The sequence below is a fragment of the Protomyctophum parallelum genome, assembly GCF_964188405.1.
Source record: "Protomyctophum parallelum genome assembly, chromosome: 10".
NCBI lineage: Eukaryota > Metazoa > Chordata > Actinopteri > Myctophiformes > Myctophidae > Protomyctophum > Protomyctophum parallelum.
Window position 1 is genome coordinate 26,173,575 of NC_139704.1, and position 26,189 is coordinate 26,199,763.

Consider the following 26,189-nt stretch of genomic DNA (forward strand, 5'->3'; position numbering starts at 1 on the left):
CCGTTTGTATGCAAAGAGTTGTGTTGTTGCAGACATCAGAAAACAGAATAAACCTGCACACTCATCTGCTCCAATGTAATTTATTGACGAGCCAAGGCTCTTCATCAGGTCAAGAGTTTTGACCTGATGAAGAGCCTTGGCAAAAGTAAATTACAAAATAAATTACATTGGAGCAGATGAGTGTGCAGGTTTATTCTGTTCTCTGTCACTTCCCAAACCAGCACCTCAACTAAGTGATGTGCGTATATTAGATTAGTTTTTTGCTGTTGCAGACATGCCTGTCCCCCAGCAAGCTTAAATATAAAATTGAATTAAATAAAAACTTTCTTTCAAACAAGATTTCAATTATGTGATTATCTGTTTTATTAATGCGAGAAGAATTATACCATGCAGGTTAACTTTCCTGGAATTGAAAGCCTGCAGTCTCTATTACCTTGGATTCCCCCTCGCGAATGTCACTGGTACACAGGCACTAGGCAGGTTTCTGAACTGTCCACAGCCCTCCTCTGAGACAGAGTGAGTAGATAAGCATTGTACCATATTATACTGTACCAATTATATACAAATAGGTTGGGAATGGGCGAAGGCATCCTTTAAGTACAGTACTTATAGTTAAAGCTAGTTACTTTCCACCACGGCAAGGCATTGCACTTGCCCTGAAAGGGAGAGACCTTCATATGAGCTGCCCTTCATCACCATAAAAGACTGCCAGGCATCTCTGACTGCTCAACCATATTCCTCGCCTTACCCCATTAATTAGTCATTAAGCATTAGTCACTGTTTCTCTTTTTTTCTCCACGGCTGTCATTGATCGCGCTCCAATGATAGAGTTACTGACACTGGCCGCCATGAATAAGATCTCAAGCACGCAGCCTCTTTGGCAAAGAAGGCCATTACCTTTTTTGGTGTGTGGCGCGCACGCGCACACGCACACGCACACGCACACTAATTCAGGGAATGTCTGTCATACCCTGCTGTAACCCGCTCTTGCTCCTCACTGCCTTGACCACTTGATCTGACGTTGCACACAGGCATTGACCATTCCGTTATGCAGGGCGTCTCGAAGACCTTTTTTCAATTTAACAAACTGGACGCTGTTAGCGTTTTCCACCAACTCTGTGCAACTATCAGCACAGTTTCGCCCTTACTGCGGAATGCGGATGCATGGTTGCGTTACACCATCATTAGTTTCCTATCAAATTGTGTTCACTTTCAGCTGTAACACAGGCGTAAGGCAGCAGATGTGTCGGAAGCCCAGCTTCATAAGAACACAGACACGACTCAACAGCGACGCGGTACCTTCACTTTCTATCAACACCACAACGACAGACGGATATCATTCACTAAGGACGCCCAGTCACAGTGAATGAACGCACTTGCGTTCAGCGCACCACCAGCAAGCACTATATCGGTGCTGCTCCCACTGAGTGGTTAAGAAACTGTTGGACGACCTAAAACACTAGGTGGGGTTCCTGTGTTGTGTTGTAACAACTTAGGCGTCTCTACAATGTTTGCTCATTGACACAAACGAGCACATCTTTGCCTAATTTGCCATCTCACCACGGGTCAGAAAGTACATTCTTTCAAGCATTGTCGCACCGACAGTCCACACGAGCCGTGCGCCACAAATAACATTGGGATGGTGTGTACACTGTACAGTGTGTGACAGAGGGAGAGAGACCCGAGGAAGACTAGCGACCACTTTGTGGAAGCTAATGGGGATCCTAATAAAGAATAAAGAGACGTCTATAAGTCAGAGGAATACACAGACCCCCCCAAGGGACCACTTGGGGGTCACCCGCCTAAAAAATAATAATTTAATGTTGTACTTCTACATAGACTTCTATTGAGAATGGGGACAACAAATAGGGACAAGTCCTGGACATGAAGTAGGCAGAAAGGCATTGGACTCAGGCAACAGCCCAGCTTTAATGATCTTAAATCCCTATATTTTAGATTGTTTTATAGTAATCGTACAACATAGACATTACAGAGACTTTAGTTGTTACTGCACAATACTTTAAAACAGTTGTCATGTTGCACACATGCCTAAAATTGCTCTTATTTGCGCCGCCCTCATTGAAAACAATGTATTTAAAACTCCAGCTTGTCCCTCTCCAGGCTGCAAGATATAAAGAAAGTGAGACAGCCAGACGGACAGCCAGACAGCCAGAAAGATGGCAATAGGGACAGACAGAGTTGGATGCACAGTGAAGTCACAGTGTGAGAGCTGGAGAGAGCTAGTATAAAGTGGAGCAAGGAAAGAGGGCATCCCTCTCTCTCTCTCTCTCTCTCTGCAGCACAGAGACACAGTGGTGTTGTGTGCCGTCCTACATAACTGTTTGTTTCACTGGCAGGCACAGCAGCCAGCGGCGAGGGGGAGAGAGAGAGAGAGAGAGAGAGAGAGAGAGAGAGGCAGGAAGACATGAGGGATGAGGTATTAACAGACTGGGCTGTGGGTTGTAGAGGACGCTGTGCTGAACGCTGTGTTGTGTTGCCAGATTTAGCAAGAGAAAACAAGAGGCCAGGTCCACGAAAACAAGCCCAAAAAGAAGCGACTATCAGGCTGCACTCTGAACCTATACAGTACATCGGCTATTTGATCTACAAGCTGCGATGCGACACATTAGCGACTTTAAGCAACGACGGCTACGGCTGTCGGATACGGCAACCGGAAATGGATCAGTGCTCGATACATAAACCTGCTCTCCGTCGCAGCCCTTTCAACTACGGGAGAACCTACACTTCCACGTAGTGTCTACAACGCCATGTCATAACCATGTTTATTGAAATTATAGCTGTCATACATTTACACCGATTGCTCCATCACCTCTGTAAAGCCCCATTCACACTGCACAAGCTAGCTTCTGCTTTAGCTTCGTGGTCCCATGTTATCTCTATGCAGAGCAGCTTTTGCGTTTTGAAGTTTGGAATGAACAGCTTTTTTTTTTATGCTTTATTTTTTTCTCCCCAAAATTCAACTTGAAAGCTGCTTTGAAAAGCTGGAGCTTTTAAAAGCTGCGTGTAGCCAATCAGAGCACAGCGTGGTTTGAGGAGGCGGAGTTGAGATCATTTCACAAAACCATTTGCCTCTCCAAAAGCTGTGCGGCCCGAATCTCCGAATTAAAAAATAAACTTTTTGAATATGGGCTGTATATGAAATATGAATGGATATTTGGCAAGACCATAGCAGATTTTATCGATAGAAATGAAAGTTTATATGAGAAACAAGTTGTCGAAGCGGTGAAAACAGGTTGTGTTCCGTGTTCCCACTGGATTGTCAGTTTTTCTGGGGAGAATTGATCCTGCATTCACCACACACACACGGTTGATAAATTAGCAGATATAGATAGATAGACAAACAACTAACAATATAGTTCCAAACGGTTGTTGTGTCAGAGTTTTCCCCGAGAAGAGGGGAGAAGCAGCGCGGGTTCTCGGGGCTGCGCTCATGTGCCGGTCGTCATGTGTGTGTGTGTATGTGTGTGTGTGTGTGTGTGTGTGTGTGTGTGTGTGTGTGTGTGTGTCTGTCGGTAGCTATGTTGATTGTTGAAACATGGGCACCGTGAATCATACCTTTATTTATGCAATATGTTGCCTGTGTTTTGTGATTGGTTTGCTGCGTTCTGAAATCGATAAACCAATGGCATAGATAAGATTTATTTGAGGGAATCATTTCAATTTGTTTATTGCGTTCATGTAGGCCTATCGATGAACCTCATAGCAAAAGTTGAAAGACAGTAGATAGCCTATATTTATAGATAGATAGAACACAATCCCTGTGTGTGTGTGTGTGTGTGTGTGTGTGTGTGTGTGTGTGTGTGTGTGTGTGTGTGATATTGAGCGCCCGACACGGGGACACGTGTGTGTGTGTGTGTGCGCGCGAGAGATATCAATAATTGATATTATATCAGTTGTATGATATGCATGCGGACATCCCTGATCCGACCTGTCCTGAACTGAGGACTGTAAATGATAATGTGCAGTGTGGAAGAGCGGTCTCCTACTGCCACATATAGCCAGCCGAGGAGATAGCCAGCCGAGGAGGGTCAGTGACAGACAGCACCGCGGGGGAGACTTGGGACTGAATGTCCGGAAATCACACATAAACATAAGCCGTTTTAATTGCTTTTACGATGTGCTGTATATATACAATTGTATTTCTACGGTATGCTCTTGCTAAATCAACATTAACATTACATACAGAGCCATAAAAAAATGCCCGGAGGGTTTCGCTCGAGAGGGGGAGAGGAGAGCGGAGTGCAGGGGAGAGATGAGCACTGAAGACAGGGGAGGATTGAGATCCGGTCCGTTCGGTTATTTACAAACAAGTTGACCAAGATTATATTATTTATTCATCGATAAATAGGTTATGTAACTAAATATATAATTATTTCTCCTCTACATTCGCTATTTTACATTTTAGACTTTCAAATGCGCATCTGCTAAAAAACTGCCTGTTTTCTTTCTCATCTCAAGCCAGTCCAGGCAGCTTGAGTGACAGGTACCTTGTACACGCCCACTTTCTCAAAGAAAAGCAGCTTCGAAATGAGTTTAGCTTTGCTTTCTTTTCTAGCTTTTTTTGGTCTGAACGGGGCATTATGCTGTGTAATGTGTTGGCATGCTCTGAATGAAGAAATAACACTAATATCATATGTCATATTAACCATGTTTATTAAAACGGTTTTAGAACAATACAGATTTCTCCAGCACCTTCCTCTTTCCACTGCTGATCATGTCCAGCGCATTGAAGAATTACATGTCGTTGCTTAAAGTCCCTATTGTGAGCTTGTAGGCTACATCTGCACTTTAGAAAAAGGCCATGTAAAAGCAATCCAAAAAACTACCAATATTTACAAGGTACTTTAAAGAAAAAACAAGCCCAAAATCACTCATAAGCAGTGACTGGTGCTGCTGTTCTGTGATGTGCTGTACTGCGCGCTCTGAATCAAAATAGCATCATCTTGGCAACTAAATGCCAGACTGCAGAATAGAGAGAGCGAGAGAGAGAGACAGAGAGCGATGTGATATGAGCCATTCATCATCATCAACGCAACACTGCATTGAATAGAAATGAATGCGGACAGACGGTCTAGCGGTTAACAAAGTTAGCAACTGTAATTGCCATCCATTCATGTTGCTCCCACGGTAACTAGAAAGGGTTGTCAACTAGGAGTCCTGCCAGTCTACGCTGGTCCCTCGCCCGCTCTCACTTCTCTGGTGCTAGTCTTCTCTGAGAGCTGTGTGTGTTGTTGTGGTGGAACGTTGCAACACACACACCCCTCCTGCTAGGAAACGCCCGCCTGCAGGAAAAGGATGGGGGAAAACAGCTTTTCTAGGGGGACCTGCTGGCTGGCTGGCCACGTTTGTCTGTGTGCGTCTAGCTTCACTGAGGCAGACATAAAAGGCTCGTCTCAGATCAGATCATCAGACCCCCACACAGTTGCTTCCTCTGCATGTAGTCTCGCGTGGCCAGACTGTTGCCTCCCACAATTTGATGTTTCCGGTCATACAGTCTGGAACACGGGGAAGCTCTGAAAATGAGTATGACTCCTCCACACTTCCCTTTTGTCTTTACAGTCATGCAAATCTATCATAATATAAATCGAAATCATCTAAGCATAATATAGCTTACTGCTTAGCAGAAATAGATGCCAAGCATCCTTGCTCGGATTTTGGGAGGTGTAGTTCCAGACTCTATATAGCATAGATTGTGGAATAGTTGTATGGCTGCGCGAGACTACTTCCTATGCGAGCTGAAGGTGTTGGAGGATCCATCCAACTGCTTTTGATCACATTGTTGTTGTCAGGCAGAAACCTCTTACAGTATCTTATATATTTACCTTTTATATATTTTTTCATAAATGAATGCCCTACGGCGTTAGCGATCATACTACCTACTACAGTTTGCACTACGTGCTTGGCCCGCTCATAACTAGAGGTGTGCGTAGTTGAGGCAAGTGGCAGCGTTGTTTTCAGCACGGTCCACTGGACTAATTCAGACAGACAGACAGACAGACAGACTACAATAGTTTCAGCCATGCGTCACGAGACGCAGACAAGAAACTAATTAAGACCATTAACAGGATGACAAAGCTAATCGATGTGTGCGATCATTACCATTTCCCTGGCGACGGCAATAAAGGTCATATGAAGAGCATCTGAACCTTTTCAACAAGGAGGGAAAAGTGTGTGAGACCTCTCTCTCTCTCTCTCTGTGTGACACCTCTATCTCTTAAAAATCATGAACGCAACGTGAGATATACGGGATATTTTGCACACACATTCCCACTAGGCAGAGGAATAAATACCAACCGTTTCACAATGGCCTTTTATAGTGCCACAATAACCTACCCGAGCGGAAACCTTCTATGTTTTTCCATGACTCAAAAATGTGTCCCAAGTCCCAACTCATTGTTACATATACAGTGATAGTAGGAGGTCAATAATGTGTACATGTAGGGCTGTCACAGAAACAGAATTTAAGTTGACAATTCACTGTCATGCAAATAATTGTGATTAACGATTTAATTTTGTTCTTGCATTGAACATCGGAACATACGCATACATATGTCATTTCTGTTTGCCTTTTAACACTGGTGTAATGGCCCTGGCTGCTGCTGTTGTAGTAGTGAAAGTAAACAGTATGGTGGACTGTAACTCAAAGCCCTGTTTAGGTTGTTAAAGGCCCCTCAATCAGCTAAACAGCTTGCTCTGGGCCCAGGTTCTTTCTCTCTCTCTCTCTCTCTCTCTCTCTCTCTCTCTCTCTCTCTCTCTCTCTCTCTCTCTCTCTCTCTCTCTCTCTCTCTCTCTCTCTCTCTCTCTCTCTCTCTCTCTCTCTCTCTCTCTCTCTCTCTCTAACATAGTTGAAGACCCCAGAGTTACTATAGGAAGGCCACCGAATCATTATTTTTATATTATTTATACGTTTTATAATATTATATTTATGTTTATTTAGACGGCATATATTCATAAACACCACACATAAAATGCCATTTAAATACACCGGAATTAGCAAGAATCCTAATTTCCATTAGTAGTCCCCCCCATACAGAAAACAAGCAACCTTACAAAAAAAAGAGAACATACTAAACATTACTAAAATGTTACTAAAAACCTAATATGAAAACGTTTAATCTGCAATCACATTTTACGCAGTGTGGGATCCCTGCTTCATCTCTCTCTGCAGCTATAAGGGGTCCTTGGCCTGAAAAACTATGGAGACCCCAGTGGTTTAGGGTCATGCTTAAGCTGATTACCATGATGAGGATGTAGGTAAGTGAGGAGAAGAGACAGTCAGTCTATCCTCAACTTAACCACTTACACTCTAGCTGACCCCCCAAGCTCTCTACAGTATACTGTATGCCCACATATATTAAGTCCACCAGTATTTTCCCATTAATTCCATCCACATCAAATCTCTGTGCTGAATGTACATGCACAAGCAAAGCCCATGTACATGTACAAGCTCACAACACGTCACAAACGAGACATGTTGTGAGCTTACAACAGATCTATTTTTGCCCAAGATTCACCCCATCAGAAGAATGCTATATAGGGTTCAAGTGCCACTTAAGCCCGTTTGATACACTTGGGCTATTCAAAACGTAGGGAAATTCAGAAAAAAAATTATGAATTGGAAAATATACAAAATAAATATATAATTACACGGCACCTGCAGTAAAATGAGTTAATGACATGCCCAGAATAGGAAGGTTAATTAGGGGCACAAGAGGCCCAGGAAAATGTGTACAGAATTGGCATTTGGCACAGACAAAAGTAAGCAGAAATCTCAATGGAAATATAACACAAAGAAAGTAGCCGAGAGTGTAAGATCGTCAATTCAACTGTATGGCAAGAACACGGACAATGCAGTGCTTTTAATCCTTACGTGATGATGATGATTATTATAATGTGTTATCTTAACGCCTGAATTTCCTCACGGAGATCAATACAGGCCTGTCTGTGATGTGAGGTTGTTGTTCTCTTCGAGTCAATGATGTGTCCCAATTCAGTCAGTTACTGTTGCATTATAATCCACATTTCCACAGCTTGATTTGATCATCTAGCAGCACAAGATTTGTTTTTGCTAGCTTTGAACAACTGCTTTTGAGCAATTTTCCCCATTTTGACTTGTACACCTCATTATCTGTAGGCTACTGTATATAACAGAGATACACCCCCCGTGTTCTTAGGAGACAAATAAGACACAGTGGATCACTGACTGTTTGGGCCATTTTAAGTGTTTGATTTGCTCAAGATGTGCTACTTTTAATGCTTTTGTGTGACGCTGTAGTATGATCAAGTAGGGTGTTAATTTACAGGGGGGGGGGAAATCCAACACAAAGTTAGAATATGGAGATAAGAGGGATCTGCCCGACAACAATGATAATACTGCTTTGACCGGAGTTTCCCTGGGGTCTATACTAGGCCTCCCCCCCCCCCCCCCTTTTACCAAACAACAGTGATAATACTCCTTTGACCGGAGTTTCCCTGGGGTCTATACTAGGCCCTCTCCCCCCCCCCCCCCCCCTTTACCAAACAACAGTGATAATACTCCTTTGACCGGAGTTTCCCTGGGGTCTATACTAGGCCCTCTCCCCCTCCCCCCTTTACCAAACAACAGTGATAATACTCCTTTGACCGGAGTTTCCCTGGGGTCTATACTAGGCCCCCTCCTCCCCCCTTTACCAAACAACAGTGATAATACTCCTTTGACCGGAGTTTCCCTGGGGTCTATACTAGGCCCTCTCCCCCTCCCCCCTTTACCAAACAACAGTGATAATACTCCTTTGACCGGAGTTTCCCTGGGGTCTATACTAGGCCCCCTCCCCCCCCCCTTTACCAAACATTGTGAGCTTGATTGCTGTTTGCAACAACATCAAGGAGCTTCAGTCTAATCGATGCACTCACCGCTCGCCTACACTGCCCCACAGGGCCAAAGTGCAGTAACTACGTCTTTGGACACACAGACTTATTTGTGTATCCCAAAGGTCAAATTAGCCTTCGTGATTTTTGCGGATAAGCAATTACCTCAAGAACAGATATATTCACTTATATGTCGATATCTCATTTGGCTGAGCCGGTTGAAACACTTTTAAACCCATTTCTCAGTTCATTTATTTTTTCGTAGTCTCTGCACTTTGGCTTTGTAAGGCAGTATCGGGAACCTGAGGCGGCACGACGTGCACCCACACCGAGTGCTACCAAATGAAAAATGCAGGAACCAAAAACCGGGGAGGAAGGACTGTCAGCGGTGACTCTCTATAACCCTGTCAGACACCTACGGTTCAAGCCGGCAGCCGCACGTGGTAGCGGGAGCCAGACATAGTACAGCTCCCTTCATTATCCCCCTGGCAGTGACAGATATATGTTTCTGTTTCCCCATGTCTTACATCCTCCGCTTTCCAATCCACCACCCAGCTGGATATATATCCCCTCAGTTTTGGGATTGCCTGACTCTGAAGGAGATACAGATAAGGATGACATTATAATATGATGGGTGTTCTTTTTTTGTGGCATTTTATGATTTATTTTTGGTATGCTGTAGAGAAGTAAGTCTCCCAAAGTAAAGGAACCCAAAGGCAATAAAAAAATGACGGTTTGGCCTGGAGCACCGACAGAAGAAATTATTCATAATTCTAAATAGTGGGTGATCGTCAGAGGTCAAAAGTCAGAAGACGCAGGTTGTTCGGCACGAGGAGACGCATATGTGTATTGAAGTTTTATTGCTGCCTGATCGTCAAACAGTTCATGAGTTATATGCCTGTTAAAAGTTTGCATGTTCAATTGAGTGCTATAGTGCCACCCTTTGGTCAAAGGTTGTGGGCTTTGTGTCCTCACCGTTTGGCCTAGCCCTATTGCCAAGTTGTACAAAAAATGACTGCACGGTTTAGCCAGAACTGCATTTTTTGCAAAAAAAAAAAAGATAAATACAATAAGCCCTTTGGGCTTGACCCCTTATATAATTGACCAAATACTTCAATATTGGTAAACAGATTGACATGAAGGCAAGTACTTTTGGACTTCAGCGTAGACTTTGACATCATAGAATAGATCATGAGCTCCTACTACTCATGAAACTATCGGCGTATGGATTCAAAGACTCTGCTTTATTGATTCATTGAAGGGCTATTTAGTGAACACTCTTGTAGCTGTTCCACAATCTCTAGACACCAGAGAAAGGAAGCGGTCATCTGTTTGTCATTTCTGATAAAAATAAATTATACACACACACACACACACACACACACACACACACACACACACACACACACACACACACACACACACACACACACACACACACACACACACACACACACACACACACACACACACACACACACACACACACACACACACACACACACTCCATATGTTGATCTGACCTCATCAAACTGAAGACACGCTCCATATGGTGCGCGTCATGGAGACTGGATCATCACCTAGATTTGAATATATGGAGCCGGCCAGCAACTGACTTACAATAGCCAGCCAGGCTGTTGGGTTCTATTGTTCTTGCCTTTGTCATCAGTTTAGTAAGCTTAAGCAACAATGCTATGGAGCTTAAAAAAATAAAAATAGGTGTTATGGAATGGTTGTGCAACTCGAAAGCTGCATTTGCAAACTGAATTTCCGTGGCATGCACCTGCTGTAGATACAGCTAGAACCTTTGGGCTGTATACTTGTACTTTAACCTTGTGTTAAGTCTTCAAATTCACTCTGAGGCGCTGGTCGTTACTGATTGCAGGGTTCGAGTTTCGGTGTTTGGTGCCAGGACCGGACACAAACTCTATTTGGTTTGTAGGAAGAATAGAATAGAATATACCTCTATTGATACCGCAGGCAGGAACCAGTGGAAGCACAGCAGTTGAGTTACAGATACAGAAGTACAGTCATAAGAAGAAAACACATTAATGATGAACAAAACGTTGCTGCCTGTCGGGCAGAAAACCTCTCATCCCCAGATTCCAACCTTTTTGTGTTTTCTCGTAAATTAACACCATACTTGATCATAACACAGCGTCATACTGTACATACAGCATCAGATCCACAAGCTTGAAACATTTTGAGCTTGTACAGTAGATCTGCTACTTTTGCCGTTTTCACATAATGTATGAGGATTCCACTCGATAGACAAGAAAAAGTATACAACAGTACACCGGGAGCATAATAGTAGTGGTACGAAGGCATGGTGTGGGTGGGAGGATTGTAGAGTGTATGAATCACTTACTGGAAAACACTGATTTTTGTTTTGTAAAACAGACTTTAGTTGCGACTGTACTTGGTACGTTTTGGTACGACTGATTTGGCCTGGAATCCAGATTGATTTGGCCTGGAATCCTGCAGATTTGCGCCATTCAGCTCACTGTAATGTATCACTCTCCAGAACATGTCTCTCCGTCTCCTTTCCTTATGTCATATGATCAGAAACATTTTATTACCAGAAACATCTGACAACGCGTTTTGAGCTTGTAGATCAGATCTGTTGCGTTTGGCCAATCGTTACGCCCAAAATATGGATGCTGGGATTTCAAGTAGCTACGGTACAGTACTGGTGTGGGTGGGGCAGCAGTGGAGTGATGCCAGGATGCTGTGCTATGTATATCTGGATGAATGCCAGCGATGGTCTCTCTCTCTCTCTCTCTCTCTATAGCTGGATGACTGCCAGCGATGGACTTTCTCTCTCACTCTATAGCTGGGTGACTGCCAGCGATGGACTCTCTCTCTCCCCCTCTCTCGTTCTCTCTCTCTCTCTCACACACACACACACACACACACGTGCGTGCACACAGACAGCGATATAGTCACGGCACTGATATCATCCCTGTTCTGTTACCATGGAAACAAACAGGCCCCCCATTGACAAATCCAAAGAAACAGATGTGTTTATGTGTGTGTGTGTGTGGGGGGGGGGGGGGGGGGCAAGCACATACAGCATACTGTACACCCACCACATTTGCAATCGGTGTGCACTGAGGTAATAAAGGATGCACACAGAAGAACTCTATTTCTCATTCAGTTATGTAGATTCATGAGGATGACAGATGTATACAGCGGATGTCAGGAACACAGCGTCAATGCCAAGGATAGTTTGAGCTTTGGCTCAAAGATCATCATAAGAAAATTTAAATACTTACTCGGAAGAGTCTATGAAGTAAATTCCAAGGGCCCCGATGCTGAGTGCAAAGACCAAGACCACCTGGAAAGAGAAAAGGAAGAGAAAAGCACATGTTATCATCAGAATAGTCAAAAAAAGGAATGAAATGAACAAATAAAAACAGAAGGGGAGGAGTCGGGACATATTCTCCACCAGCTCTATACAGATTGAACATTATCAAACATAAAATATCAAGCATATAAAATCCAGTTTGACCAGAAAAAGGGCCAAAACATACTGTGTCCCCACCAGTCATGGGGGGTATCAAAAACAGAGGCATGGATTCCCCCCACCGCCGCCCCCCCAGGAAATCAAACCCACATGATCAGAAACATATTTTATTATCAGAAACAGCTTTTCTTCAAGAAAAAATTTCACCTACTGTAGCGCCACAAAGTATACATTACAGTACAGTATACAAATTACATGTAGATAAATATCTACATGTAATTTGATGGCATGAATATGATTATTGCGTCTGATGTTTCACAATCCATCCCCTTCCCATGTTATATAAACCTGGCATTCAGTAGACTCCTGCCAACAAGAAATATAATGCCAATTCAATATTACGTTTTTTCACACACACGCAGACAAAACAAGACCATGCCGTAAACAACCCCGAGTTGAATAATGGATGCTTGTAAAATGAAAGACGGCGCCCGGCTAACACACGTGGTTGTAAATTGAGGCCACACACACACACACACACACACACACACACACACACACACACACACACACACACACACACACACACACACACACACACACACACACACACACACACACACACACACACACACACACACACACACACACACACACACACACACACACACACACACACACACACACACACAGGAGGGGAAAGAAAAGCCACACATGGGTAACCTTAGCCCTCTGTGTGACGACGTGTCGGGGACCCGGAGGTGGTGGGGTGTCCTTGCAGGGGACCACACACACACGTGCGCACACGCACGCACGTCTCTGTCGGGTGGAAACCTCATTATGTCCAAAACTACATCGATATCAAGTGCTGCTGAGCAATACCTCGACGACGCTGCTGAGTCACGGCTCGGACCGTGTGGTGACGCTGGAGCAGGTCAGACGGTCACGCTTTCTCGTGTTCCCGTCTGGTACAGTAAAGGCACAGTGTGGGCCGTCGGTGGACGTGCATTATGAATCAAGGTGACGGTAGCACTTGGACTGGTGTGCCCATACTAACCCACTTAGACCTGAGGCCGACTCTAAAAGAATGGCTTCCAAGTCCTAACAGTTTTCTGAAAAACCTATGTTTCTATGTCAGTGGTTCTCAAACTATTTCATGTCAAGGACCCCCAGAATTATCTGTATTTGGCTACAGACCCCCACCTGGAAATATGGAGTTCCAGCCCCCCCTCACATAATACAACATCGGTCATCATCAAGTGCAAAATGTGCACCTGTTGGGTGCAAAACACCTGTTGGGTGAAAAACACCAGTGTGCAACACCAGTGTTCAAACTCAAAAAATTATCTCTGGTGACATACGCTTGCTCGTCGACATCACTTCAAACATAATCATAATTTACAAAGTCTCCTCTGCGGTCTACCGCCGTGAAAGGATCCGCAATTGTCAACCCATTTTCTCTGTCTCTGTCTCTCTCTCTCTCTCTCTTTCTCTCACGGCACACATTGAATGTTATCCTATTCAATTCAGCAATCGCACAATAGCAGGCCTCTCTATCAGCCAGAGGAGATGATAGCAGCATTCATTATAGATGATGGGGAGCCTGATTACCTTCATGCAACGCACCATTGGCTTGATCGATGGCCAGCGCGTTCCCAGGTTATACGGAAACACCTCCCCTTGCATTTGAATGGGACGCGGTGGCATGGGGCTGGGAGTTTGGACAGAGCAGGAGTGGGGTGGGGAGGGGATGGGGGGGTGGCATGGGGCTGGGAGTTTGGACAGAGTGTGTGGGATGCGGTGGCATGGGGCTTGTAGTTTGGACAGAGCAGGAGCGGGGTGGGGTCGGTGGCCTATACAAAGCCATGCGTGCAAAGGATCAAAGCGAACGACACAAAGCAGGCCAGGCCAGAAAGGGCTCAAACCACTTAAACCGTATAGTGGGTAAGGTGAGAGTGTGTGAGCTAAGCTTGTCGATCGGCTACTTTCCTTGCGAAAGCCTTCCCCGCGATAACAGAAAACGGAACACAATATACACTACACTAGTGCAGAGCCCTGGGGGGCTCCAGTCAACCATATGGGCGTTTAAGTGGTTAAGCCGACATGCTATGATTACATTCTGAATGAGAGGCTATCTCTCTCTTTCTCTCTCTCCTGGGCTGATTATCCAGGAAGCTGCTTGACAGATGGGGTTGGGGAGGTTGTGGTGGGGGACATTGCATCATCAGATCTGATCCAACTAGTTATGGTTGACCTGAACCTGAATTAGAAGCTACAATTAGAAGCTGTGCTTCATTCCCCCACAAGGGGGAGTAGTTAGCTTGCGGTGCAGTGGTTCTCAAAAGGGCAGTAGGTTTTCCACACCAGGTGGCGGGGGTCCCCAACTCCCCATGCTACATTGAGGGGTTTCCACACCAGGGGGTGGGGGGGTGGGGGCAACTTCCCATGCTACATTGTTGACGGTTATAAGGGAAAAAAATGGGAGCCTTATGGGTCTGTAACTCTGAGAGTGTACACATGATTGGGTTCCATGTCACTTTAGGGGGTTATTGAGATGGAAATGACATGCTTTAGTTGACCTAGAGCCCAACGGCTAATTAGCTATTAGCTTACTGTAACGACACGCATGCACGCACGCACAATGACATTTCCTTCCTCTAAGCTAATTTGTGCCTCTCCTCGTCTCTGTGGGAGAAACGGGGTGAGACGAAGAGGTAGACGAGATAGAGACAGAGGGAGACAGAAAGATAGAGAGAGAGAGAGTTAGAGAGAGAGAGAGAGAGAGAGAGAGAGAGAGGCAGAAAGAGAGACAAAGAGAAAGTGTCAGACGGAGAAAACAAACTGACAAAGAGCTGAATAAGGTCATGTAAACTGATAAAAGCATCACATCCTGCCAAAGGGAAATGCAACGGGACACACAGAGCCTGACAGAGTGCTGGAGATGTTACTAGAGTAACGGTAGCAATAAAACTATGTGGAAATGCTAAAAAATAATTTAAAGGCCCTATTTAACACCTAAAAATATAGACATTACGAACCCAAATCACAACAGGTTAGAATATGGACATGGGAGATAATTATCTATAATTACATTTGGAAGAATTCCACGCCCACATAGGCCTATTAGTGCCCATGGAGCGCACAACTTTGTGCGCCAGTTCATCTGGCCAAGTCATACACCGTGACGTATTACAGACTATGCCAAAGTGCCGTTCACGCCTGTGCTTTGTCGCCGTGATACGTCGCTGTCTTGACCTCTGTGTCTTCAACCAAACCTTGTGGGGTCTGCGACTACTGGCCAATCACATGACAGCATTCCTACACCAGTCTTTTGCAGTTCTCTCGCTCTGTGACGCACTTGGTTTATCTCTCTCTCTCTTATTCACAGAGAAGTAAAAACAACTTAACACAGAACAACACGGTCAAGTGGCCAAAGACACATCGCTGATCGGCCTTCGTTCAAAATGTACGCTTTGTGTGTGTGTGTGTCTCACTCGGACACACGATATTGACAGAGAAACGACAACAACACAGACCGCTTCATGGCGTTAGACACAAGTGCGCCGCAAAATTCTAGTAGCCATATACTCAACATTATCCCATTTGCCCCTAAGATGTAGTGGAGTAGAAATATAAAGAATAAAAAAAACTCTCCAACTCGAGTAACGCAACAGTTTACTCAGTGTAAATGCTTAGTACTTTAGTACATGTACTCAGTTACTAAATAGCTGAGCAGTCAACAGTGAAGCCCCCGTGATGAGCTGAGGAGATCACAAGTGTCATCATGACCCAGTTATTCATCTGTGAAAGCCTGTCCATCTAGAGCTCTCTTTCTCTCCTCCCACGCCCTTCTCTCTCTCCCCCATCACTCTCTCCCCCTCAATCTCTATTTTCCCCACCTTCCGCTCTTCCAATCTCCCCCTCCTCTCTCCATCTCTTTTCAAGGTTCTTTATTATTTTGTCTCCCGAGGAAGAAATTTGTCTTAACCCATTCTGAACGGGCACCCATTTTGGTGTCAGCATCATGTTATGCTTTAGCTATTGAAAAATAGCAGATCTACAAGCTCATACGAGCTTGTAGGTCTGCTATTTTTGAAAAATCGAAGAGCGACTGACATTTTTAGAATCTGATCTCGGGTCAGAATGGGTTAATCAGACCAGTGTGTGTCCAGTGGAAACCTCGTATGAATCTGATCTCAGGTCAGAATGGGTTAGACATCCCTCCCCCCTTCTCTCTCCATCTCCCCTGCACCCTCTCTCCCTCCTTCTCTCTCCATCTCTCCCCCCTCTCTCTCTATTGAGCTCAAACACACAATCATAGTGATGACTCTCAGTGGCCACAGCACATCAGTATCACTGCGTTCAAACCCTGAAGAAGCACACCAGACAGGGGCATCCCCGCCTCCTACAAAATAAAAGCCCCGACGAGACGGTTTTTGACTTTGACCTTTATCATAAAATCATGTTATACATGCAGTCTATATTTTTTTATATGATAAAACGGGACATTCTGCATATTGAGTACTTTTGGTCCTTTGACATTCGCTAGTCTAATCGAGCGGTTAAGCGCCAATTACGTAAATTTACGCCATGTGGTCTTTTCAGTGCATGATTTATGATAGATTACACTCTTTGCCAACATTATGCATGGTTCTAGCTACTGTGAGCAACAGATACAAATTAACCGGAAGTGAACATATCGCCTGCCGTCCGTCTCCACGTTACTAAAAAATACAATACATATTTATCTCTGAATAAAATCACAGCCACAAAATGTATTTTCCGGGTGAAAGAAAAGACGATCTTCTGTCACAAGACACTTTACAGAGATTGTGCATTACATTCACCCATTCCCACACCGATGGAGGAGGAAACCATGCAAGGCACCAACCTGCACATCAGGAGCAATTAGGGGTTCAGAGTCTTGCTCAAGGACTCTTCGACACTAACTCTGGGGGAGCCCGGAATCGAACTCTACCTCTGAGCCACTGCCGCCCCATATGCTACAGCATATTCTGATGCCAATGCTTTTGTACTTACTCATACAGTACTCAAGTGCATTCTGAATGCCAGACTTTCACTTGCACTGAAACAGAGTATAATGTCGCAGCACTGCTACTTTTACTCAAGTAAACAAGTGTAGTACTTTTTCCACCATGTCCAGAGCTGACGTCCCCGTGTAACAGGCGCGTACGTTTTCATTAGTGGAGCGCTGTCTATTTTTAAAGTGTTAAGCTGTACGGCCTCCACCAGCCATAGTGTAGTAATAGTGTGTGTGTCTGTGTGTGTGCGTGCGTGTGCATGTGTGCACGTGTGTGGACACCTGTGTGCGTGTATTGTTTATTAAGGATGCTCATTAGTCCTCACCACAGTGAAGACTACTCTTCCTGTGTGTGCTGCACGTGCATGCTGTGCTGTGTGTGTGTGTGTCCTGCGGTGTGCTGTGGCATGTGTGCTGTGTGTGGGACGCTGTGCTGTGCGTGCGTGCCTGTGTGTGTATGTGTGTGAGAGACAGTGAGCATGTGCCAGAGCGTGCATCATGGGTTTCAAGTTCCGGCATCTGCAAATATGACACCATCAGAACCATAAACACATAAAGTCACGCAATCACACACACACACACACACACACACACACACACACACACACACACACACACACACACACACACACACACACACACACACACACACACACACACACACACACACACACACACACACACACACACACACACACACACACACACACACACACACACACACACACACACACACACACACACACTTTTCGATTTCAAGATGAAGGGTATAAGCCACCCAGTAGTATCCCATCATGTGCCAACAAGGGCAAAGAGTCTGGCGTAGGTGTTCATTCCAAGCACACAGTAGAAAACTCAGGATTCAAAGGCCTTGATCTCCAGTCTTTTGATTCAAAGGTATGGAGATATAGAGGACTCTCTCTCTCGCTCTTAAAAACAGTGCATTGAGAAACATAAGCTGTGCTCAGGCGCCGTCCACAAACACCGTGGTGCATGGTGTTTTAATGCATTATTTACGCTTCCATCCATAATGCAACGTACCCCCGCTTCCCCTCCGTCGCCGTGTCTGCCAAGCGCTGGCCTGCCCGTCCATCAGTGTTGTTCCGGGGCGGGCGGTCTGGCACGCGGTCCGTTGCGACGCTTTGCCAAATATCCCCACTGCACCTCTGCCGTTATCAAAAGAACAATTAGCGCTCTCGCAGGAGCATATCCTCTTCAATAACGCCTTGGCACCGAATTATAGCCCACACGCGCCACAGCAGTGGGAAGTTTTTATTTAGGCTGATTTGGATTTTTTAATTTGAAGTACAAAAATGCCTACTTGAGCAAAACAATACAATGGCCCTGTGGGGCGATGAGGCAGCCAATTCATACAAAGGCCCTGTGGGGCGATGAGGCAGCCAATTCGTGGGCTGATTTGCATACCGCCGTTACAGAGCCATTTTCCGGGGTCGACATCAAAAGGCAGACAAAGTAAACAATCTCGCGGCAAAATCCAGGAAACAAAGGAAATGCAAAAAACGCAAATATGCAATTAACTATAGAGGTTCATGCCGTAATGCACTAGGTTCTCAAGGGGGTCCCCACTCCCAGTTAGATTGATAATTAGGAGCCAAGTGGATGCTTATGATTTGGACATACGAGGTCACCAGCCAACAGAGACGATATCAAACTGTGGGTCCTTGACATGAAAAAGAAACAAAGGTTGAAAATCACTGGTTGTAATGCATACTGTATCTCTGCCAGGACGGGTTGTCCTTTCTTTGACATCTACCATGTATGATATTGACATATCTGAGACATGCGCAAATGCAAAAAACCTGGGCGTCATTTTCGACCTTGAAATCAACCTTGAACACCATGCAAAGGTTATTCAATCGTCATTGCAAAAAATACTGCAAGAGTCTTATCTTTCTAGCCCTTCTCCGATCTGACAAAACGTGTTCATGCTTTCTGTCTCATCACGCCCAGACTACTACAACAACGCTGATCATTCTGACAAGACCAACGATGACAGACACACAGACAAGCAAACAGATGGCCGAAAGCACGATCTCCCCCTTGCCTTCTGACTGGCAGGGATAACTACACTATCTCTCCTTCCAGTGTTGCTTTGTCATGACCTTTGTCTTCCACTCCCCATCCAACGCCTTCTCTCTCTCATGCGCTGAGCACAGTGGTTTGCGTTTTACCATGCCTTTCTTTCTGTTCGGTCAGGTTCGTCTTTGCGTTGTCTCGCCGCTATGGCAAGCCCACGCCGACCACGGTGACCTATAACGTCGGGATCAGACCAGGTTTAATTGGCTTACTCACTCGTCTGACCCTGCTTGATGGCTTAGCCGGGATGAAGGGCCTTAAAGATGAAGATGAAGGGCCTTAAAACTTACAGCCAGAGAGGGTTTCAGAACCACAAGACAAAGGACACCTCAGGCCAAAAGTTGCCATTTCTACCCGCGATACGATTCATCTCAGACGGATGTTTTCAGAGAATCATTTACACATGAATGAAACAGCAGAGTGATGTTTTGAGGGCATAATGCTCAATTAGTCAAACTGTCAAAATTGTTTGCGGAGGAGAACAAACATTTTGCTGTGTGAGTCTAATGCAAGCATTTGAATTCATAACAAAATGTGCAGAGGTTACGTAACACGCGAGGCTAAACAGCTATAGTCGTCGCTTACAGAATTAGACAGATAGGAAACAGCCAGGGCTGAGCTGAGGCGTGATTCTCGCTGTGAGAATGTCAACAAAGGAGACCTCTATTAAAATTGTATGGCATCCATCCATACGTAAGCACTCCACGGGAGCTCTTTCCTTCCACTCTCACCAGCAATAGTTGTGGGGGTGGGGGTGTTGTGGGGGGGGGGGGGGGGGTACAAAGGTGTACAGTTCTGAGCTTCATCCAGTTGCAGTTGATTTCTTAGCAATTATAATATTGGTGACTTTTTCAATTAGATGAATACTCTGTGTTTTACAGTATGTCAGGCAGAAACCTTCACTGTATCAACAAATCAATTGCAGTCAACAAATCACTTTGACTGCACAATTTACATCTATGCCTGTTATTAGCTCTTCCCAAGCAGTTCAAGTGCACACTGTAAAACGACATAGCAAAAAACAAACAAACATGGAATATAAAGTCTAAATGCTAAAATCAACACCATCATCATTAACAGCAGTTGCCTCTTAGCAGGCCTCTCATGCAGGGGTTCTCAAACATTTTTGTCTCAGGTTATCCCTTTAATGATATAACACGGGATCGCTGTAATGCATTTTTTGACAGCTCCCGTTGCTAGGCAACACCTTGTTCAGCGCACATGTTTCGTGCATGCACGCAGCCGTTCACTTCTTTGTTTACGGTCTGACAAAACTGTCTATTATCTCTGAATCTACGTCGCTGTCCATGGTTTTGATCAGAACGGCAATGTTCTGTCCAAAATTGCTGACTTAACCAAGCATCTCGTTTGGAATATAAATGCTTAAAAAAGGGGGATCAGACTTGACAGCGCGAGGTAGTAATGGAAGATTGTAACGCCCGGTTTTGGTGGGAAATGGAAGGCGGGGCTTTTCAGAGTAAAATCTGCCTCATCTGCTTGGCACTCTAGTGCCCTTTATTTTGACAAACTCTGGCAGCATCAAGTGTTAAATAATCTTTCCATCTACGGCACCCCTGAATTACATTGTTACTTTATAGCACCTTATGTCATATCAACAGTTAATATGTCCATTAGGACCGATTGGAAAATAATTGTTATACGTGGCATTTAACCACTTAAACCTCAGCATCCCTATTCTGGGGGGGAGGGGGAAACATTCACCGAAAATAGCCAATCTACAAGCAGCTACGTGACACGTTGAGAGCTTGTAGATCTGACATAATTTGGAGAAGAAACTACAGTCTACTGTACTGCAGTAGACTGAAAAATAAGACACCAAGATAATATTCCAAACATTATCAAATTATTATGAGGCACCCCTGGACTTGCACCAAGGCACCCTAGGGTGAGAAATCCATGCTCGAAAGTGATGCCAATGGAAAATCTCAGAAGTCCAAGAGCAAAAAGCGCCATGAGTCATTGAGGGAGAGTGTCATTAATCCACGGACCTGGCGCAGAACGCCTGTTGGCATCATTGGACAGTCCTTGTGGCTATCAAACACCTTGAAAACACCTTGAATCGTCAATCTCTCCAATCACCATGCTCTTGACAGGAAGACGGTTTACGACTGTCAAAGAAATGGAGATGAGCAGAGCCACCAACACCGAACCTTTTATAACCCGGGCTATCAGAATACCGGAAAGTCCACTGCAGACTGTCTGAGATTCGGCCTGCCGATGGCATTCCAATGACGATGAAGGTCAATTGACACGTTCGTTGAAATTGAAATGCACATTAATTAACTCCCTGAATTACTTTAATGTGTTATGTTGTTTTTTATTCTTTCACAAATATAGAGGGTGATCAATACTGCAGCTGCTGCAAAGCAAGGAAGAATCAAATGTGCCTGTCACAATTATTAAATAATCTGCAATTATTTGAGATAATCACAATTATTTTTGCATGTTACAAATGTGTATACATTTTCCAACATTTCCCCAAAAATAGCAGATATACAAGTTTACATATTTCCGCTATTCTTCACGATTCTAAACATCTGGCAATATCTGACCTTGCAGCATGGAGGTGAGCATGTGCTCCCTGCCATCATGGCATAGCAGCATGGAACAACCTGCTTGGTCTTCTTAAGTATAAAATGATTAAATATGTCAACAATTTCTGTTTGCAATTTCTTATATTTAAATTAGTTGTCACATCTGCCATGTGAAATTTCTGATTACAAAGCAAACAAAGGCAAACAAAGGCAAACAAATGTATTCCAATGTCCGATGTTCAATGCGAAAAACACAATCAACAAGTCAATTAGCAATTATTTGTAGGACAATTAATCATCAACTTAACCAGATTAATTTGCCTGACGGTGCGTAGCCTAAATGTTTCCCCATGACCAAACCCATGTTCCTTTGTTTTGTTCCTGTGAGACCATCCCAGAAGCGTACAGGAGCTGTGTGTTAATCATCTATGAATTCATGCACAAACCAGATCAAACCAGGAATTTTAGATGCATGCGTGCATCTATACTGTAAAACTGAGGATTCACATTATCTTCAGCTAAATGCATTTGTTGATCCCACAGAAGGCAGTTAAGCCATATATATTCACTGTAAAATGTGCCACTCTAAACATGTAGTGTAAAATGCATCTGTTGATCCTACAGTACAATCTACCATAAAATGCATGCGTGTTAAACCATATATATTTACTGTGAAAGTCATGATGTTAATCCACATATCTTATATATGATGACATTTGTTATGACAAAAATGTCAAGGGAAGAGGATTACATTATTTTTGGTTATCTGAATCCTCAGACCGAATTTAGTGTCAGGAGAGGAGGAGAAACATCTCCTCTGTTGGGTGGAAACCTCATATTTCCTAAATTCTTACCTTTCACGATTTAAATGCAAAAGTAGCAAAACCACCAGCTCAAAACGGGGCGCGAAATAAGCTTGCAGATCTGCTACTTTTGTGTGACGCTGATTGATCATGTAGGCCTTTAATTTACAGGGAGAAAAAAACAAAATATTGAAGTAGAGGTTTCTGCCCAACAGCAACAATGTCTTAGTGAAAAATGACGACATTCGTCATGACAAAAAATGTCAAGGAAAGGGGATTACCGTCAACAAAGTATATAGTTGTCAGGGGAGAGAGAGGAGGAGAAAATATGTCTTGACAGTGTTGGTGCCACAGCACATGGCTCCCTCCCTCTGACATGCTGTCTCGCTCATGTTTGTCCCACCTTCGCTCCCACTCTGTGTGGCAGTCTGATGAGAACCCAACCGGCCTGCCCTTCAGCGGCACTGGGCTCGTTACGCAAGCCTCCACCTCCATGGATGGGAGTGAGTCACATGGGTATTACAGTTGCTGTCGGTGCACAAATACACCTCTTATCTCCATATTCTAACTTTTGATGGTGTGTTTTTTTGTTTTTCCTCCGTAAATTAACGCCCCTGCTTTGATCGTACTACAGCGTCACACGAAAGCATCCAAAATAGCAGATTGACAAGCTAAAATAAATACAGGGCTGAAGTGGTTACTGTAATAATTTTGTAATAATCTAAATCTACAAATTGACTAGTAAACAAGTTTCAAATAATTGAAGTAAAGTAATAGAATAAGTGAAGTAAAAGTGCAATATTTGCCTCTGAGATGTAGTGGAGTGGTTCAAAGTATTGAAAATTGGAAATAATCCAGTAAGGTAAAAAGTACGTCAAAATTGTACTTGATTAATTGTACTAAGTAAATGTACTTTACTGACTAATGGATACTGGGAGAGTAGTGGCCTTCTCTATGACTGCACATCCATCATTAGCATTATAGGACGGCACGCTTCACCTCATCATTAGCATATAGGCTAACTACACTGGCACACTTCACCTAGTCATCATTAGCATATAGGCTAACTAGTAACTACACTGGCACGCTTCACCTAGTCATCATTAGCATATAGGCTAACTACACTGGCACGCTTCACCCATTTCTTATTCAACTAACCCTCAGGGATAAGTCCTCCTCAGTCCCTTCCTCTCTACCCCAGCAGGGGTCTTCAACATTATTTTGGTTATGGGTACCGATTCTAAACATCTGGCAATATCTGACCTTGCAGCATGGAGGTGAGCATGTGCTCCCTGCCATCATGGCATAGCAGCATGGAACAACCTGCTTGGATCTGTGCCAGAGAGAGCACACAGCGTCGTGCCACCGTGGCGTGGACTGACTGACCGGCCGACCGCTGACAAATGCAGGTCGACTTCCACTGTCACGTCTCTGTTGCGGATAATGCGACCTGATGGCTGCGAGCGCTGCCTGACACACCCCCACATCCCGCTAACATGTTCTCCCTTCACCACGGTGCCCCTATTACACCGCCCCCCCCCCCCCCCCACCACCACCATCATTGACCTTTGCATTCTGTTTTTTTGACGCACATTGAATCTACTGTGTGATATGTGCTATATATACACTGTATGTATGACTTTGACTTGAAAATAACCGATCTAAAAGCTCACAACGCAGTGAAAGTGAAATTGAAGCTATATCAACTCATTTAGCTGGGGACCTCCTGGGAACTAAGCCCCCGCAAGGAGCCCTGGGGGGCCACGGACCCCACTTTGAGAGCCACTGCGCTACGCGGCTTAGTGTAGCACTGGCAGGCTGAATTCTGCCGATTGAGTCCTCACACAGCCCCAGCCAATCAGAGCCCTGCCAGAGCCAAGGCGTGTCACTAGCGGCGGGTGCTAAGCGTCAGCACATAATAAATAAATCCAGCAGCACTCACACCAGCTCTCACACTCACCGAACCATATTTAGTGCTTCATTTAATCCCTCTTATATCGGGCTTCAATAAACAAAACAAAAAAGAGAGAGAGTAAGAGAATCCCCCGAGCCAAATGCTAACAAGTCTATTGATAGGACTAGTGGTTAATATAACGATCTGTGCACAGGGGTAGTGTTACTCCATGATACTCATTCAGTCTTGAGATCTGACTTTATTTAACCAGGCTGCCCTGGTTAAATAACTCACACACGCCCCGGCCCCCACACACACACGCTCGCCCACACACGCACATGCACACGCACACGCACACACACACACACACACACACACACACACACACACACACACACACACACACACACACACACACACACACACACACACACACACACACACACACAGGTTTAGTATTACTATACATGTGAGGACGGCAACGATGTGAAATAAGCGGGATCTTCTAGTAGCTTTGGAAGGCCACCGGCCACCAGGCAGTGTTTTATGACCGGGGAGGGAGGGGGGGGGGGGGAAGAACTCTAATCTCCGTCCATCAAAGAGGTGAGCAGAGCTGTTCACCTCTGGAATGGGCCGTTGCTTAACCCCGCTGCCCTCTGGTCAGATTGATGGCCACAGAGTGAGAGTGCTATAGAACCGCTATAGGTGTCAGGTGATGGACAGGTGAAGAATATGAGTGAATGAATGGACGCTGCATGCTCTGGTCCATCGTCTGACAGGATGACAGAGCTTTTAGAACGAGCATCTCCGTCAGCCAGGCATGCGGCGAGGGAGAGGAGGCTGCATGGCTGGGAAATGGCATAGGAAGGGCAGGCCGTCCCGGTCATGGGACTGGAGAGTGTCCTAGAAGACTTATAGGATACTCCAGTTCCAGGCTAGGGAACCAGTGACTAATAGTAAAAGTCACTTATAGTATAAGTCACTGGTTTTCTAGCCAAACCCAGCCTGTGTGGTTTCTGGTCTAGAGGGGAGGGTGGCCGAGTCTGTGTGGTTTCTGGTCTAGAGGGGAGGGTGGCCCAGCCTGTGTGGTTTCTGGTCTAGAGGGGAGGGTGGCCGAGTCTGTGTGGTTTCTGGTCTAGAGGGGCGGGTGGCCCAGCCTGTGTGGTTTCTGGTCTAGAGGGGCGGGTCGCCACTCTGTGTGGTTTCTGGTCTAGAGGGGAGGGTGGCTCAGTCTGTGTGGTTTCTGGTCTAGAGGGGCGGGTCGCCACTCTGTGTGGTTTCTGGTCTAGAGGGGCGGGTCGCCACTCTGTGTGGTTTCTGGTCTAGAGGGGCGGGTGGCCCAGCCTGTGTGGTTTCTGGTCTAGAGGGGAGGGTGGCTCAGCCTGTGTGGTTTCTGGTCTAGAGGGGCGGTGCCCAGCCTGTGGTGGTTTCTGGTCTAGAGGGGAGGGTGGCCCAGCCTGTGTGG

General features: G+C 45.0%; 1 protein-coding gene across 11 annotated transcripts in view; it reads right to left on the reverse strand.

The window, feature by feature from the left end:
• Window positions 1-26,189, reverse strand: part of kcnma1a (potassium large conductance calcium-activated channel, subfamily M, alpha member 1a) — a 263,823-nt gene that overhangs the window by 137,357 nt on the left and 100,277 nt on the right. For all 11 annotated transcript variants that reach the window (XM_083775288.1, XM_083775287.1, XM_083775296.1 and 8 more), the window contains exon 3: window positions 12,144-12,205. In XM_083775288.1, coding sequence (XP_083631414.1) covers window positions 12,144-12,205 — 62 coding nt within the window. The remainder of the gene's footprint in view (window positions 1-12,143; window positions 12,206-26,189) is intronic.